The following is a 17,162-nucleotide window of genomic DNA, read 5'->3' on the forward strand; positions in this document are numbered from 1 at the left end:
CTGCAAAAGAAGTTCTCATCTCATTCCTTAGAAATAACAGAATAGCCGGGCGGTGGTGGCACACGCCTTTAATCCCAGCACTTGGGAGGCAGAGGAAGGTGGATTTCTGAGTTCGAGAGTTCGAGGCTAGCCTGGTCTACAGAGTGAGTTCCAGGCAACCAGGGCTACATAGAGAAACCCTGTCTCAGAAAAACCAAAAAAAAAGAAAAAAAAAAGAAAAAAAAGAAAAGAAATAACAGAATAAGTAAATAGGGCCGGCAAGAGAACTCTCTGGGTAAAGGCTCTTGCCACTCTGACCAGCCTGATGACTTGAGTTTGATCCCAGGGTCCCATGATTTTTGCAAGTCATCCTTTGACTTCCACATGTGCCTTGCCATCCAGGCACACAAATGAATAAGAAGACAGATAAATTAAAAAAAAAGAAAGAGCAAGCCACAAATCCCTCCGGCGCCAAGGGAGAGACTAGCTCATAATTTTCTGGCCACTTTCTCAGTATGGTTTTCTCCAAATTCGTAGGTACAGGTAAAATGCAACAATAGCCCTTTAAAACCATAAACAATGGTGGCATAAGTTTGCATGTTGTCACCCCTGTTCTAATTACACCAGGGAAGATACAACACAGACTCTCCTGTGATCATCTGAGATAAAGATGAAGAACCGAAGGACAAACAAGTGACTCACTTTAATGGATTCACTTCAGACAAGAGAAACCTGTAATTTCTCTTAGGCGTGCTTGACAGACCCACTGTGGGGTGAATCACAGCCTTACACAATCCTTGAAGCTGTGGGCTGCTTTGCAGTGGCCAGGTTGGCTTCTCATTACTGGCAGTTGCTTCTCACCGGGGCCTTCGGGACTTCCTTTTCAAAGGATGGATTCGGGCCGCTATCACTGAAGGGGGCTGTAGGGTTTCGCCGTGGACACGTGATGGTGAAGCACCATGGTAGGGAGTTCAGTGCTGACTTTCCTGCCAGGTGATTGTCGGTCTCTGGGCTGCTAGATCTACTTCCTGGATGCGTGAGTACATGGCCCATGCTATCAGCCTTTCCTAAAATAAGGAGCTAATTGTCTTCTGCACCTGCTCCAGAACAGGAGGACTATGTGGATTGGGCTAGTGTTTCCTGGAGTGCTTGACTCTGTAGTGTCTCCTCCTTAATGCTTTTTAGAACTCGGCTACCTCAAAGTTGGAGTGTCTATTGGGTATTTGTTTTTCTTCGTGGAGTCGTCTGTCAGGCTAGAATTGCTCATTCCTCGGAGTGAAAATATAAAACGCCCTGTCAGACAACCAAACTTACTGCCTCTGCATTGACTTCATGCCAGATAAATTTCAATTCCCTTCCTTTAGATGGAATGCAAAGTTTGAGCGTTCTGTTTTCTTCTTCTCGTGAACCTGCCAAATTGTCTTTACAGCGAGCTAAATGAAAACACTCTTTCCTGTTACTGCTGGAAACTCTTCCTAAAGCATCGCTCCGGTCTGAGCCGTCAGTGTGGGCTGCTTGAAGGCCTGTGCTCTGAACTCAGAGAGCAATTGCAGGAGACTCGGGCTTTTGATTCATTGGGTGTCATTATTTTTGGCTATATGTTTAGAGGCAGTACTCTGGTGAACTTCCTTCATAGAGCAGAAATATCACCAGTACTAATAATTATAATTATTAAAGCATTAACATAGTGAGTGAGATGGAAATGTCTTCCAACTCTGAACTATTGTGATTCTTGGGATCCACCAGCACTGGAATCCAGCTACAAAGCAATGGGGGCAAGACATCTAAAACAACCAAGAAGAGATGGGTCTGATTCTGTTCTAGTAGTTCTCTGTAGTTGACTTTCCACCACGGCTCTGCAACTCATCCATGTTGAAAAGAACCAGTAAACCAGTAAAAGGGAGTCTGTAGATTCAATTATTGAGTCAAGATATAAACAACTCATTTGGCCATCTGATGTTATAATCAAAGTTCTAATTACATGACTTGAGTAGACTATATGGTAATTGAATTAGGCACACGTGTACACACAAACACACACGCACACGCACACGCACACCTCACTCTTGAATTCCTCATTCTCCAGTTAACCTTTCTGAGTTAGTCATTCCCATAAGACAGTAGGATTGGTCAAGGAGTACGAAGTCAGTCTCTGCCTTCACAAGCAGGAATGTGTGCCCTCTCTGTACATCTCTGCAGGGGAGAGAATTGACAAGTGAGAGTTCACATGCTGGTCCTTCATCACGGTCTATAGGACAGTTCTTGGCCTGACCTTTTCTTATTTTCTTGGGAGCTCGATGCCAGCTTTCACCAGGCATGTTGAGACAGTCGAAGAGCGCCTCGGTGTTCATGACTCATCCTGTAGCTTCATCCAGTGAGTGACAGGAGTGCGTTCCAGGACCCAGACAGACTGGTTTATTGTTTGGAATTACAGCTCACTCAGAAACTGGGCTCTGTGTACCGAGAAGACAGAACAAATGGGAGGAAGTATTCAGGAACACAGGGCTCTTCTGGTCTGTGCAGAGGGTCAGGGTTTTATGACCCCTATCTTAAAATGAGATAGCACAGACACATGCATAGTCAGTGCCACTGTGTCGTCATCTTGCCTCCCTTCCCTCCCTCCCCCTCCCTTCCCTTTTCATCCCTTTTCTTCTCTTTTCTTTTTTCCTTCCTTCCTTCCCCCATATCTCTTCCTATATGAAACTTCATGGAATTTTTTTTTTTTTTTAAATCAGGGCCCAGGTAGTGCAACAAAATGGAGGCCTGTTGAGAGGAAGAATGTTTCTAGCAAACTCAGCAGGTTTCAGAAATTGTTGAGAGTTTCATATGGTGGGTCCTTCGGTGTCTGTGTGCTCCACTCCCACATCTTTAATCAGAGATAGGAAAGCTGCTGGGGAGAACCCTGTACCAAGCACACGCAGCCCTCTTTATCATTTCTAAACCCTGTGGAATAACAACCACTCACAAAGCATCTGGGATGGCGTAACATGAGGGAGAGGTTTTGTGCAAATGCTTACACAATTTTCCAGAAAAGACCTAAGTATGTCAGGGTTTTGGTGTCTGAAGGAGGTGACTAAGGGGCATCTGTATGCTCATCTGCTTCGTGAGGACAGGGGAGTTTCCACGTGATTTTTAGAGTTCAACCCTCAGATGCTGGGCAAGCATCTTCATTCACCCATTCACTCTGCAGGATCATTTATTCACTCATCCACTTATTCAATGAGTGCTTTCTCCACTGTGAATGGACACCGACTTGGTTGAGGATAGAGGAAGATCAGATGTCTACCTCTGGACTAATAGCAACTTGATTTACTTTTTCCTTCTTAGTTGTGATTTGCTTTCTCTCAGGTTCTCTTGAGCCATTGTGATTAGTCCTCATCTGTAGAGGGTGCACCATGTCCAGGGCATTGTGGTTGGGAGGGAGGGGTAGTTATTTAGATACTCCACTTTGGGCTGGCTAGTGGATCTAGCTGCATTTTCCCCTTAAGCCTTTGAGGCCAGTACATGTTATTTTCTCTCTGTAATCACTAGGTTACAACAGGGAGCCTGGCTGCATTTGGCAGTTTAGAATTGCTGTTTATGATTGTGTGAGAAGCAAAGCAGGATGGCAGAGGGCAATTCACGCTTCTGTCAGGGAGTGCAGAGAGAGGTGAGCTGCTCTGGGGGGAAAGGAGAGACCTGGAGTGTGCTTCAGTTACTTTTATATGTCCTGAGGAACTGCTATACTAGGTGGCTCAGCTGCTTTTATGACTGAAGTTAGTACTTTGTACTATTCACTCTGGGAATATGGCATGGATCTGCCCTCACTCTAGGGCTAGTATAGAAACCAGAGAGAGGTTCTTTGCAAACGACAAGTAGATATTGCTATTGGCATCAAGGCTACAGATAACCTCAAACTAAAGTTTACTGTCATCTTGTTTACTCTTCAGGTTTCATTTCTGAGTCTGTCCTTTTTTCTGTTTTTTTTTTTTTCCAGAGCTTTGGTGTGAGAAATGCAGGTGCCTCCCACGAACATATATATCGGAATAGGGACAACTGGATGTCCCACAAATACACTTAGGATCCAAATCCAGATAGTGGAGTGTATTTTCCTCTGAGCATCTTTATATATATTCCAAAAGGCATTTAAAAAGGTTTATCTTTGTTTCTAATTATGTGTATGCCTGTGTGTGAGGATGTGTACATGGGTACAGTGTCCACAGTGACAGATTCCTTGGAGCTGGAGTTACAGGAAGTTGTGAACCACCTGGCATGGATACACAGAGCTGAACTGAGTTCTTTGCAAGAGTAATAGGATCTCTTATCTCCTGAGCCATCTCCACATCCCTTCAGGGCATTTTAAAAGAGTGTATATGGATGTTATGCTTGTACATATGTCTATGCACTGTGAGTGTATTGTAGCCGCAGAGGTCAAAAGAGAGTCTCTGAGATCTGAGCTACAGAAGGTTATGAGTTGCCATGTGGGTGCGGGACTCGAACCTGGGTCTTCTGAAAGAGCAGGTTTTAACCTGAACTATCTCTGAGCCTCTCCTCAACCCCAGAAGCATTTTTTTTCAATGATGTTGAGGTAATTTTGGTAAAAATCAGACGAGTCAATATTTTTACTGAACGAATTTCGGTGCCTTGTGCATTTGTGTGTGTGTGTGTGTGTGTGTGTGTGTGTGTATGTGTGTGTGTACATGCATGTGCACCCCTCTACATGTTGAGGGCAAGAGGGAGTCTAGGGTAGTATATTTTGTTCCCTAAATTGACTTGATGGTGGAACATTTCTATATATCAAAAAACTAATGTTCCATAGAATCCCAGTCTAGGACACCTGATTCAATAGACACGAAACTTGCACTGCCTACCAGGGGAAAGCAGGCAGCAAATTTCAAAGAAAATGGAAGCCAGTGGATATTTATTTTCCTTCACACTTGGTGCCCATTGCAAATAGTTGGGAAATAATTGGTGGATAATATGAAGTTGTCCCAGATATACATATACACTGTTGTGGTACTGATCATTTAGAACCCTGCTCATTCTGTTTTCTCCAGCAGGGTGCTAGGGTCTCTCTCTGTTTCTCTTTCATACACTGGGGGTTGAAACCAAGGCCTTTCCTAAGCTAATTGGGTGTTTTTTCCCACAGAACTGTACCCCTATCCCCAGCTTAGGGTCTTGATTTAAGTAGCCTGTGACCTATCTTCTTCCTGAGAATTTCTCTGCTGCCGTACCCATGGTTCATAGCAATAGAGGCTAAGGGTGTACACAACCTTGCTGACAAACTAAACATATTGCTGAGCAGAACTGAGCTTTATATATGTGCAGCAACCCTTAGTATTCACATCAGGTAAGGCCTGATGCTCAGTCGTCACTGAGACCTCCAAACATCCAGCCAGGTGACACAGCCTCGTGTCTAAAGGCGGCGTTTTGCTTACGTGTGATTTGCTCCTTTGAACTGTTTACTTCTTTCCGTTGCATTTAGTGTACTAGTTAGATTTTTCTTTTAAATTCTTATTGAGAGATAACCTACCACCTATAAGATGGCACTAAGGACTGGAGAGGTAGTTTGTGTGATGCATTTGTAAAAACGTTTCAGTTTGGAATCATGCAAAATACAACGTTCACTTTAAGTGTTATAAAATTTTCATGTGTTTATGGTGTGTGTGTGTGTGTGTGTGTGTACATGTCACAGTGTACGTGTGAGGTCAGAGAACAACTTTGTGGAGTGATTCCCTCTTTCCTTTCTTTAATGGATGCTGGTGACCCAACCTGGTCATCAGTCTTGGAAACATGGGCTTTTATCTGGTGAGCCATCACACCAGCCCTTAATTTATTTATCAATAATAAATCTAAGAAGGTATATATTGCAAGTAAATTTAAATGCTCTTCCACCCTGTTGCCTAAAATACTGACCTCTGGTCATGAGCTCTGTGGACCATGCTTCTTTTCATCTTTTAATTCCCAATCTTTCAGCTCGTTCACTGCTTTGCAGAGACGTAGAGCCCGTTCAATTCTTTCGAGAACTGAAACAAACTCCATGAAGACCAACCTGAAAGCATCTAGCTCATTCATCCTTGCCAGCCAGGATAGGCAAAAATTAGAATGCTATGGCTCTTGTTGTTTGATAACTTTCAAATTCTCCTTTCTAATATTTGATGTAACTAACTTAACATATAATTATCATAACAAAGGATATGCCACCGCATGTCTCAGACTTCAACAGCACGAATGACTGAGACCACCCAGTTGACTGTGCTGAGCTCAAAGTTTGTGTTTCTTATTGTCTTATAGTCATGCTTATGGCTTCATGTATATATTTACATATATATATGTATGTATATATGTATATGTATGTGTATGTGTATATGTATAGACACAGACACATACACACTCAAGTGCATGTACACACAGACAGGCATATCCACATATGCAAGTACACACACACACACACACACACACACACACACACACACAGGGTCTGATGGTTAAATTTTTCTTAGGTGGCAGGAATATAGAACATAGATCATTACCTTTCAGTGTTTCTCAAAGAGATTGATGGTTTGTTGCTACTAGATCCATTGTTGTCCCCAGTACTCTTAAGAACTCTGTGAAGCTTTCCCACTTCTGCAGAGCCCATAAATCACATGACATCACATGACATCACATGACATCACATGACATGACATGACATCACTGTGCCTGAATTTTTTCCAGCAAGGTCAATGTATCTCCCTTCCTCCCTTCCTCCCACCCTCCCTCCTTTCCTTCCTTCCTCCCTCCCTCCCTCCCTCCCTCCCTTACTCCTCCCTCCCTCCTCCCTCCATCATTCTTTCTCTCCTCCTTCCCTCCCTCCTCTTCTTTCATTCTCATCATTTATTCTTTTTCTGTTTCTTTCTCTTTCCATCTCTCCCTTTCTGTCTCCCTCCTTCCTTTCTTCCGTTGACAGGAACTTCCTGTGTAACCAAAAATGGCCTCAAACTCACAATCCTCCTGCTTCAGGAGCCCCTGTTCCAGGAATACAGGTGTGCACCACCATGCCTGGCAAACATGGTTAGCTTTTGGCAAAATTCCTATATGGAGTAGGGAAAATAGTCCTTGTCTTGATCCCTCAGATGCTGGTGCTATGATTTGCAAATGTCTCTTTGAGCATATTTCTTGTTTTTGTTTTTCTACTGGAGAAGACTTAGTTTAATATTCAGAATTTGTTCTATGCATTTGGTCGTGAGTGGGAATATCTTTTATCTCTGATACATATACATTGGGAGGGAGATTTCAGAATAGCCATGAAGAAGAAAAAAGAAGAAGGATTAAAAATGACCATGTTGGTGGAAGGAAATCCTAACTATGGCAATCAACCTGACAGACAAAGAACTGTCTGTCTTTTACCTGGCAGGAGATAATGTGTTAGAGGCTTATGAATTTGCTTAGTGGGTCATAACCAGTGCTTGAGAAGATGCCCAGTGGATGAAAGGAGTCCACAAAATAAAAATACTGAATATATCAGGGTACATGGCAGTGTGTGTATGTATGCATATGTGTGTGTAGAAATGTTTTTATATAAAACATTTAAAGCAAAAAAAAATCATTCTTTTTCAGGTTTGTATTTAGAAATCTGTAGGCATATTTATATTTGTATATGCATACTGACTCTTAATGTATGCTGTTTCTTACTGAGTCACAGTCACGAAATCTGAAAGTCAGAGGTGTGTCTGTGAAATGTGTGGGCACTTCAGGATGACTTGTCCAGGCTCTTTTGGAATTTTGTTTCATGACGGTTGACATCACCACAATGTCTACCATGGCATTGCTCAGCATGGCATGCACCAATCGGACACCGGGGCTCCTTTCCGTTCACATTTTAAGATTGAGAATTCTGCACATGAATCCTGTACACATAATCCCAATGCCCCTTCCAGATCTCCTCCTGTTTCTGTTTCCCTGCTTGGACTTTACTTTTTTTCTCTTATTGAAAATAGTCTTTTCCTCACATAACATACCCTGACTACGGTTTCTGTTCCCTCTGTTCTTCTCAGTTCTTCCTCACCCCACTTTCCATCCAGACCCATCTCCTCTCTGTCTCCCAGTAGAAAATCAACAGGCTCCCAAGGATTTTAATAAAAAATAAAATAAAAGATAAAATTAAATATATAAGGTTAAAAAAAACCCCTGAACACATTTGAATTGGACATAATGAATCAATGGAGTGAAAGGTGCCCAAGAGAAGGTAGGCGAACCAGAGACCTGCTTGTTCATACACTCAGGACTCCATTAGGAACACTAGGCTGGAAGCCATGACATATACAGAGCACCTGGTACAGAGCCTTGCAGGAATATCAGGCTGTGCATGCTGTTTCAGTCCCTGTGAATCCATATGAGGTTTGGTCATGTTGATTTAGAAGGCCCTGTCTTTTTGGTATTCTCCATCTTCTCTGTTTCTTACACTCTTTTCCATAGGGTTTCAGGAGCCCTGAGGAGAGGGATTTGATGGAGAGATTCTCTTTAGGGCTGAGGGTTACATGGTATTTCACTCTCTGCATTATGTCTGTCTGTGTGTCTTTGTATTTGTTCCCATAGCTGCAGGAGACAGCGTCTCTGATGAGCAAGGCAGTGATCTATGATTGTCATTAAGAATCACTTTACTGCTACTTTTTTTATTTTTAATTTTTTAATTTTTTAATTTTTTATTTTTTTAAGAACAGCAAGAACAGTAGCACTTAATTTTACCCTAGGCTCCTGGGCAGGTTCTTGGTCACCCAAGACATGTTGGGTATGGATTCTATCTTGTGGAATGGGCCTGAAGTCAAATCAGATATTGGTTGGTTACTTCCATGAGTTTTGTGCCACCATTGCCCTAGAAGATCTTGCAGACAGGACAGCTTTGTTTGTAGCTGGGTTGGTGTTCATGCTTCTCTTTTGATAGTATACAGCATATGCAATCTTCCTGTACCAAAGATACTATCCTGTAGGGGTAAAGAGTCTATGCAGACACCAGCCCTACTTCTCCATGCTCAATGAGTTGTGTAGGTGTTGTCTTCAACAGTGGGGACTTGCTGTCAGTTTGTGGAGAGCAACCTATAGTCTTGGCAACAGCCTGTGGTATTTGAGGATTCCCATGGGCCCCCTTTGTAGCCCAATGCCAGTACTGGAAGCTTTATTTGGTGACAAAAGATGTCCAGTTGGGGTTCTGTCTCCCCAATTATTTGGGAATTTTATTCGGGTCACCTGCATATAAGTATCTATTTTAGGGTGCTTCAACTGTATTAGGTTTCTACACCACCCCTCAATTGACCTTAATTTTAGTTCTCTCTCTCCATATTCTCTTCACCATTCCCTTCTCCCAAATCCCCTCTTCACCTTCCTAGCATCTCCACATCTATCCAATACTATCTATTCTATTTCCCTTTGCTAAGATTTATCTGTCCACCCTAGTTTCTTACTCTATACCTAGCCACTGCTGTTCTATAGATTGTGGTTTGTTTATTATTGACTTAGCAGTTAATATCCACATATAGGTGAATAATATAATATTAGTCTTTCTGGGTTTGAGATACCTCACTCAGGATAATTATTTTTCTAGTTCTATTTATCTGTGAATTTCATGATTTCATTCTTTTTAATGGTTGTGTAATAGTTCATTGTGCAAATTATCTATTCTTCTGGTGAGGGACATCTAGTTTGTTTGTTTGTTTTCTCAATTTCTGGCTATTATGAATAGAGCAGTAATGAACATGGTTGAACAAGTGTTTCTGGTAGGATGAAATGTCCTTTGAATATTTGCTCAAGAGTGGTACAGCTGGATCTTGAAGTAGATCAATTCCCATCATCTTGAGGAACCGCCACTCTGATTTCCATAGTGGCTGGTTGAGTTTTCACTCCCATAAACAATGAATGAGTGTTCTCTTTACTCCACATTCTTGCCAGCATGAGCTGTGTCATTTGTTTTTATTGATGTTAGCCATTCTGATGGGTGTAAGATGAAATTGCAAAGTAGTTTTGACCTGCATTTCTCTGATAGCTAAAGAGAACATTTCTTGAAGTGTTTCTCAGCCATTTGAATTTCCTCTTTTGAGAATTCTCTGTTTATAGCTGTTCCCCATTTTTAATTGGGTTGTTTTTCTATCTAATTTCTTGAGCTCTTTATGTATTTTGGACACACACACACACGCACATGCTCTCTGTTGGGTGTGTAGTTGGTAAAAAAATCCTTTCTGAATTTGTAGGCTGCTGCTTTGTCTGAATAACAGTGGCCTTTGACATGCAGAAGCTTTTCAGTTTTATTAAGTCTCATTTACTAATTGTTGATCTTAGTACCTGTGCTAACAGCATTTCAGAAAGTCATATTCTGTGACAATGAGTTCAAGGCTATTCCCCATTTTCTCTTCTATCAGGTTCAGTGTATAATTTTTCAACAAAAAACATATTTGTCTTTGATTCATTTGGAGTTAAGTTTTGTTGCAGGATGGTAGGTATGGATGCTTTTGAATTCATCAACATGCAGACATCCAGTTTGATCAACACTATCTGTTGAAGATGCTGTCTTTCTCCTCCAGTATCTATTTCTGTCTTCTTTATAAAAAAAAAATCAAGTGTTCAAAGGTGTTTTTAGATCTTCAATTCAATTCCTCTGATTGATGTGTTTGTTTTCCTGCCAACCCTATGCTATTTTTATGATGCTCTGTAATAAAACTTAAAATTGGGGATGGTGATCCCTCCAGCTGTTCCATTGTTATTTATGATTATTTTAAGTTTCCTGGGTTTTTTGGTGTTTTCATATGAAGTTGAAAATTGCCCTTTCAAGACCTGTGAAGAGTTGTGTTGGAGTTTGGTTGGGGATTCCATTGAATCTGTAGATTCCTTTTGGTAGAATGGCCATTTTTGCAATATTAATCCTACTGATCCATGAGCTTGGGAAATCTTTCTGTCTTCTGATATTTTCTCCAACTTCTTTCTTCAAAGTCCTAAAGCTTTTGTCACACAAGTCAGACTTGCTTTTCAAAATGATGCTATAAGTCAAAGTACTATCATCCCCTTTTCCTAGTTTGGAATTTTAAACTCCAAGACTGTGAAAACTTGTCTGTAAGTACTTGAGATTATTTTCCATTGATGGCTCACAGGATTCCTAGAAGCCTGTGTTGGGCTCAGTCTCCACAAGGTGAGTTTGAGACCAGACTACTGGGTTTTGTCAGAACTCAGGCTATAGACTGCTTCACGAGCACCAATGGATTAGAATATAAGGCTTCAATACTTACCAAGAACCTGTATCTTGCAGTATGTGTGTGATCTTACTCTTGTCTTTACTTCAGTCCCTACTGCCTCCTTTAAGGAAAGGTCAGTCAATAGGGGTTTGAATGATGATGTCTCTCCCACTCCCCTTGACTACAACATTTGAACACTTAGTCCTCCAGTTAGTGGCGCTGTTTACGGAGGTTTAGGTAGGCGTGGCCTTGGTGATGAAATCATATCACTGGTTTTGAATGTTTGTAGGAACCCTACTTTCTGTTAATGCCCTCTGCCTCATGCTTGCAATTCAGATTTGAGATTCCAGCTTTCTGTCCCACTCCAGTGCCTGATGCTTGTTGCCACACCTCTCTGTCATGATAGACTTATCCCTATGAAACCGTAAGCCCAACTAAATTCCTTCTTCTATTGCCTTGGCCATTATGTTTTATTGTAACAGCAGAAAGGTAACCAATACAGATAGTCTCTTTTATTTTATTTTTATTTATTTTTATTTTTTAATTTTTTTATTTTTTTTTGTTTTTCGAGACAGGGTTTCTCTGTGTAGCCCTGGCTGTCCTGGGACTCACTCTGTAGACCAGGCTGGCCTTGAACTCAGAAATCCACCTGCCTCTGCCTCCCAAGTGCTGGGATTAAAGGCGTGTGCCACCACTGCCCGGCATCTCTTTTATTTTTACTCTCTCACAACTGGTGCAGATTCTGGCAAATAGACTAAATGATGGTTGGTAGACGGAATCTATGTTACCTTAAAAAAAAAAAAAGATGGGAAAACAGGCCAGGTCAGGTCAGCTTATAAACAGTAGATGGAAAATTGAAACCCAGTTCTGTCTCCCAAATCTGGGCTGGTTTTGCTCTTCTGTGTCTGCACCTCTAAAAGAAAGATTATAAGGAAAATTTTCTGAAAGTAGTGAGTCTGAATGGAAGTGTTGTAGTAAAACTTCAAAGGTGTGATGGCCTTTTGTTGGGGATATGACTTGGAGAGATTGCTAAGGAAAAGGCAAGAAATGCAGACATGGCCACAGAAGCGATAACTGCTTGCTGGGGCTTTCAGTCTGTCTGCACAGGGCTTATTCATTGACTAGATCAAGTCCCACAACTTGATCTAGAAGCTGATAAGTCTGTATTCTAATTTACCTCAACACTCTCTCTCTCTCTCTCTCTCTCTCTCTCTCTCTCTCTCTCTCTCTCTCTCTCTCTCCTCCCCCCACCCTCACTGCGTGCATGCGGGCACGCACATGCACGAGTGCACTCTCTCACTAATCTGGAACTGGCTGATTTGCTAGACTGGCCGGCTGGCCTGTAAGCCTTCTGGTGGTAGGGGATTACAGGTGTGACTAAGCCATCTTCCCAGACTCCCTAGAAAATTTGATAAATATTGCTTTAAAGAAATCTGTGGAGTAAATAACCCAGACCGGAGCTTTGCTGAGCGTGCATTTTTCTGGATGCTTCCATTGTCTGCTGCAGTAAAAAGATCATCGTGAGAGAGAAGTTTTTCCCGTTTGTTAATTTATTTATTGACTTTACATCTCAGTTGGAGCCCCACGTCCCCTCTCATCCCCTCCCTTTCTCCTCTGAGAATGGGGATGTCCCTTGGATATCACCCCACCCTGGCACATCCTGTCACTGCAGGACTAGGAGCATCCTCTCCCACTGAGGGTTAGGTGGCCCAGTTAGAGGAAAGGGATCCACAAGCAGGCAGCAGATTGAGGGCTAGCCTCCCTGCTCCCTAGCCCCCTCCAGTTGTAGAGAGACCCATGTGAAGACCTAGCTGTAGCTCCTCCATTGTTTTGCATTTTAATTAGATTGCAAATCAGAATGACTCCTCTCCAAAGGAATGCTGCTTTGACCTGTGTCCTAGTTTGCTTTCTATTGTCTTTTGGGTGGGGGCATTTTTTAAAAATTGGATGTTTTATTTATTTACATTTCAGATGCCATCCCCTTTCCCCATTTCCCCTCCCTAGAAACCAACTATCCTATTCCCCCTCCTCCTTTTTGCTTTTATACCATTTTATCTTTTTTTTTTTTTTTTTTGGTTTTTCGAGTCAGGGTTTCTCTGTGTAGCCCTGGCTATCCTGGAACTCACTCTGTAGACCAGGCTAGCCTCGAACTCTTGAACTCAGAAATCCACCTGCCTCTGCCTCCCAAGTGCTGGGATTAAAAGTGTGTGCCACCAGCGCTCGGCTTATACCATTTTAATTACATGCAAGTATTAAGGTCAGTTTGTAATAAGTGTTCTGGACAAAAGCAACAGGAGGAGGGAAAGGTTTATCTACCTTTCGCTTCCCAACCACAGTCCACCATGAAGGGAAGCCTGGGCAGGGAGGAAAGTCAAGAAGAGGAAACGAAGTAGAGGTAATGGAGGAACATGGATTTCTGGCTTGCTCTCTATGGCTCGCTCAGCCTGCTTTTCTATACAACCCAGGATCTGCCCAGGGGTGGAGCCGTTCATGGTGGCCTGGTACTTCTTATATCAATCATCAATCACAAAAACCCCCACAGACCTGTCCATTGGCCAACCTGATGGAGTAATTTTCTCGGTTGACTTTCCTGTTCCCCAGGACTCTGGAAAGTGGTTCACCCCACTGTGTGCTGAGTAGGCTGAGGGAGTTTGTCACACTCAGCCTCATCTACCTTCTTCCTTTTCTGTTGCAGGTTAAGATTCCTGTGTGTGAAAAATGAGGGCCTGGATCACCATGGTTTGCTGTTTAATGGTTTTTCTGACAATAGAATGTTCTCATTCCAAACCCAAGATTCACAGAAAAGTAAGTTTGATCTCTCCCTGTGTGATCCCAAGAGAAATTCCTCAGTTCCCCTAGATGTCTAGATATACAAATATTTTTTTAAAAAATTCAAAACAAACAAACAAAAAACAAACAAACAAGCAAATCTAACAATAGCAAAAGTTAAGAGGTGACAGGAAATGGTCCAGGAGGCAGCAGTTCAGTGTGGCAATCACTTGGCAAGCCACAGAGATTGCATACAGGTAGCAGCTCTCCAGAGGAGAAAGACCTAAGCTGTCAAAAGAACAATTTAGATTCAGATCTTTCTTTAGGTTTTACTGGCTCTGGGAGTTGTTTTGCTTTATCTTACATATTTTTTTTTTATCATATCAAAGTTTATACTTCAAGGTAATACTTATATTCCTTTACTCATATAAAAGATTTATGATTTGATTATTGTAACCCAATGAACATTCTAAGTTTTTATTTCTTTCATCCCTTTAAGGATACATTTATAGTGTCTGGGGTTTCTCCTTAGCTGTATTTCATCCATGCAGTAAAGATGGGCAGAGACTTGATAGTGTAATTGCCATTTCTGTGTTCTCTCAGGATCCTTAAAACTACAAGAGATGTATTCCATCCACTAACTTGACCTTCCTAGCTCAAGTGATTTCCAGGTTAGCCATCATTAGGGACGAGTATGTCCTCACTTGTGTCCTTCTAGCAACTGCCCTCAGACCCATCCCATGAGTCTCCCACAGTTTCCTTCCTAGTCTTGAATGCCTTTCTTCTTTATGTTTACATGGATCCTTTAAGTTGTGCTGAGAGAGAATGTCTCACAGTACATTGTTCTTGGGAATTTATATTTTTCAGGATGAAGATAAATTTCAAATATCTCTACAGAAGCATGAGTTTAGGCCAATACAAGGTATGTGTAGCTATACAATAGTCTTCATTCATTTGGAAATGGGGCAAGAGAAGAGAAGTAGACAGACACTCAAGCATGTCTCCAGACCTCACGCTTTCCAATGCAATATTAACTTCTCATAAATTCCCCGTGTTTACCAGCACTGATAGATTTTTCATTCATCACATAACCAATCGAACAAATAGATAAATATTCATACATGCTCTAAAATAGTAGACAGATTTCCATTTAGGAACTTAAAAGGGAAATAAGTTTGTTAAACTCAAGACAGGGCAAGAGGGCAGCATTCTTTCCTTCAAAGGTATAGTCAGGACTCTTAAATGTACGCAACACATTGGTGCTGAGGGTTCTAGTAAAGCAAAGCAAGGCAATTTGATGATGGTAAGACTGGTCACACTCCTGAAGCAGAGGAATAAGAACATGATCATTACTAACATTGTAATACGTGGCTTCACTCAAGCATTTTGGGTCATTGTATTCTGCATGGCCAGATTTAAGTCCAGTGGCACATCTATCTATAGAAATGTGGTCTTGGGTGTCGGTGGCGTGGACTCGCCTGCGAGATCACACAGACACCAAAGTTCTTCAGCAGATCTTTATTACGATGTTATAGAGAAAAGACCCGCTGGGAAAAGGCCGGCTGGTGGAAACCGGCTGGGAGAAAAGGCCCCGAGCCCCGAGAAGTCCCTGGTTAAATATCCCCTGGAGTGATGTGTACATATCTGGTTGGTTAATTGCCCATAAAATCCTATATGCCCCGGGAAGGGCTTGTGACTTCGCGCGCTTTCCCCTTACACAAAGACAGTAAATTACAGAACTTGTGAGAGCATCGGATTGCCAGAGATGTCTCTGCTTTCCACGGCTCTCTACACTTGGGAAGGGAAGGGGAACAGATAGGAAGCTAACAGTTGCTAGGTATTTAAACATTACGTGTAATACGAGATGTTTCCCCATTACATATCTGCAACAGCACCATGGCACCATCTCTAACGAGTGGATGAAGAAATTAAGTACTGTTCTAGTTTATGAACTAGCCAACATAAGTATACTGGATAGATGTCAGGGCAAAATACAAACCTACTTACCTCCTTTGCCAGGGAGTGGAGTTACACCCAGAGCTGCCCAGGTTATAAACATGGTGGCACACCTTCATTCTCTATGAAATGTTTTCCCATTTTTACTGATTTCAACACTGTAATATCTCTCAACTTTACTTCTTCTCCCTGATTTCCTTTTCTTTTTTCTTTTGAGACAGGCTTTTGCTATTTAACTTAGAACTTAAACTTACTATGTAGCCCAGGCTGGCCTTGAACTCAGGGCTATTCTCTTGATTCTCCCTCACAAGTACTGAAATTTCAAGGGTGCATCACCATGTGGAGCTCTCATCTACTTCTTTCTGTTCTATGAGCATTATCCTTTGGAGATTCTTCTAGAAATACTTCAACGGCTACATCATTCAACACTGAAGCTTATAACCCAGGCTGACCCATGAGCCAAGTTGACATACCAAAAATTTTTGTAAAGATCAAGTTTTATCAGAGCATGGGCCATGTCACTTCTCTTTTGTCTTTAGTTGCTTTCAAAATGAAAACAATTGTTGAGTAGATGACACAGAGACCAAGAGCAAGAAAGCTGCAAATATTTACTCTGCAGGTGTTCTAGAGAGATGGCTCAGGAGTTAAGAGGTCTGGGTGCTTTTGCAGAGGACCTGTATTCCTCTAGAACAGTAGATCAGTACTTGCTAATTCAGTATTCATGGTGACTATCTAGAAAGTATCTTCAGTGCCTAATGGCAGGTGACTGTGGTTAAAAGGATAATTAAGATTATGAACATTCCCTACTTCTTACCTGCCAGCTCTATTTGTATAGCTCTGCTCAGGAAAGTTCACTGCCTCCTGCTCTGTGTGCCCATCAGTTCTCTTTCAGACACATATGCAATCAAGTTTTCTGTTCAGTATTGGTGTTAATTACCACTTGTTGCTGTGACAAAACACCATAACCAACGGCAACTTCTAGAAGAGAGTGTAAGTGTAGAAAGAATCTCCTGGGCACTGTGTAAAAGCTTCTACCTGTCAATAAAAAGCTGATTGGCCAATGAGCTTAGGCAGGAAATTAGAAGGTAGAATTCTAGCACAGAAAAAGAGAGAGAGAGAGAGAGAGAGAGAGAGAGAGAGAGAGAGAGAGAGAGAGGGAAAGGGATGGGGGTAGGATTCTGGGATAGATACAGTATGAACTTGGCCTTGAAATGGTGATGGAGAGACAGCAGCAAAAAGCTGAGAATCAGGTAACCAGCCACGTGGCAGAACTTAAAATAA

General features: G+C 41.9%; 1 protein-coding gene across 4 annotated transcripts in view; it reads left to right on the top strand.

Moving 5' to 3' along the window:
* The first annotated feature begins 796 nt into the window (after positions 1–796).
* The window catches only part of Adgrf4 (adhesion G protein-coupled receptor F4), a 32,565-nt gene continuing 16,199 nt past the window's right edge, over positions 797–17,162 (top strand). Inside the window, exons 1-3 of one of the 4 annotated variants that reach the window (XM_028766656.1) lie at positions 797–1,015; positions 13,852–13,961; positions 14,793–14,847. In XM_028766656.1, coding sequence (XP_028622489.1) covers positions 13,875–13,961; positions 14,793–14,847 — 142 coding nt within the window. In that variant the 5' untranslated portion in view covers positions 797–1,015; positions 13,852–13,874. The remainder of the gene's footprint in view (positions 1,016–13,851; positions 13,962–14,792; positions 14,848–17,162) is intronic. The other 3 variants (XM_028766657.1, XM_028766658.1, XM_028766659.1) reach the window with 3 other exon arrangements.

The sequence above is a fragment of the Grammomys surdaster genome, unplaced genomic scaffold, assembly GCF_004785775.1.
Source record: "Grammomys surdaster isolate TR1022 unplaced genomic scaffold, NIH_TR_1.0 169, whole genome shotgun sequence".
NCBI lineage: Eukaryota > Metazoa > Chordata > Mammalia > Rodentia > Muridae > Grammomys > Grammomys surdaster.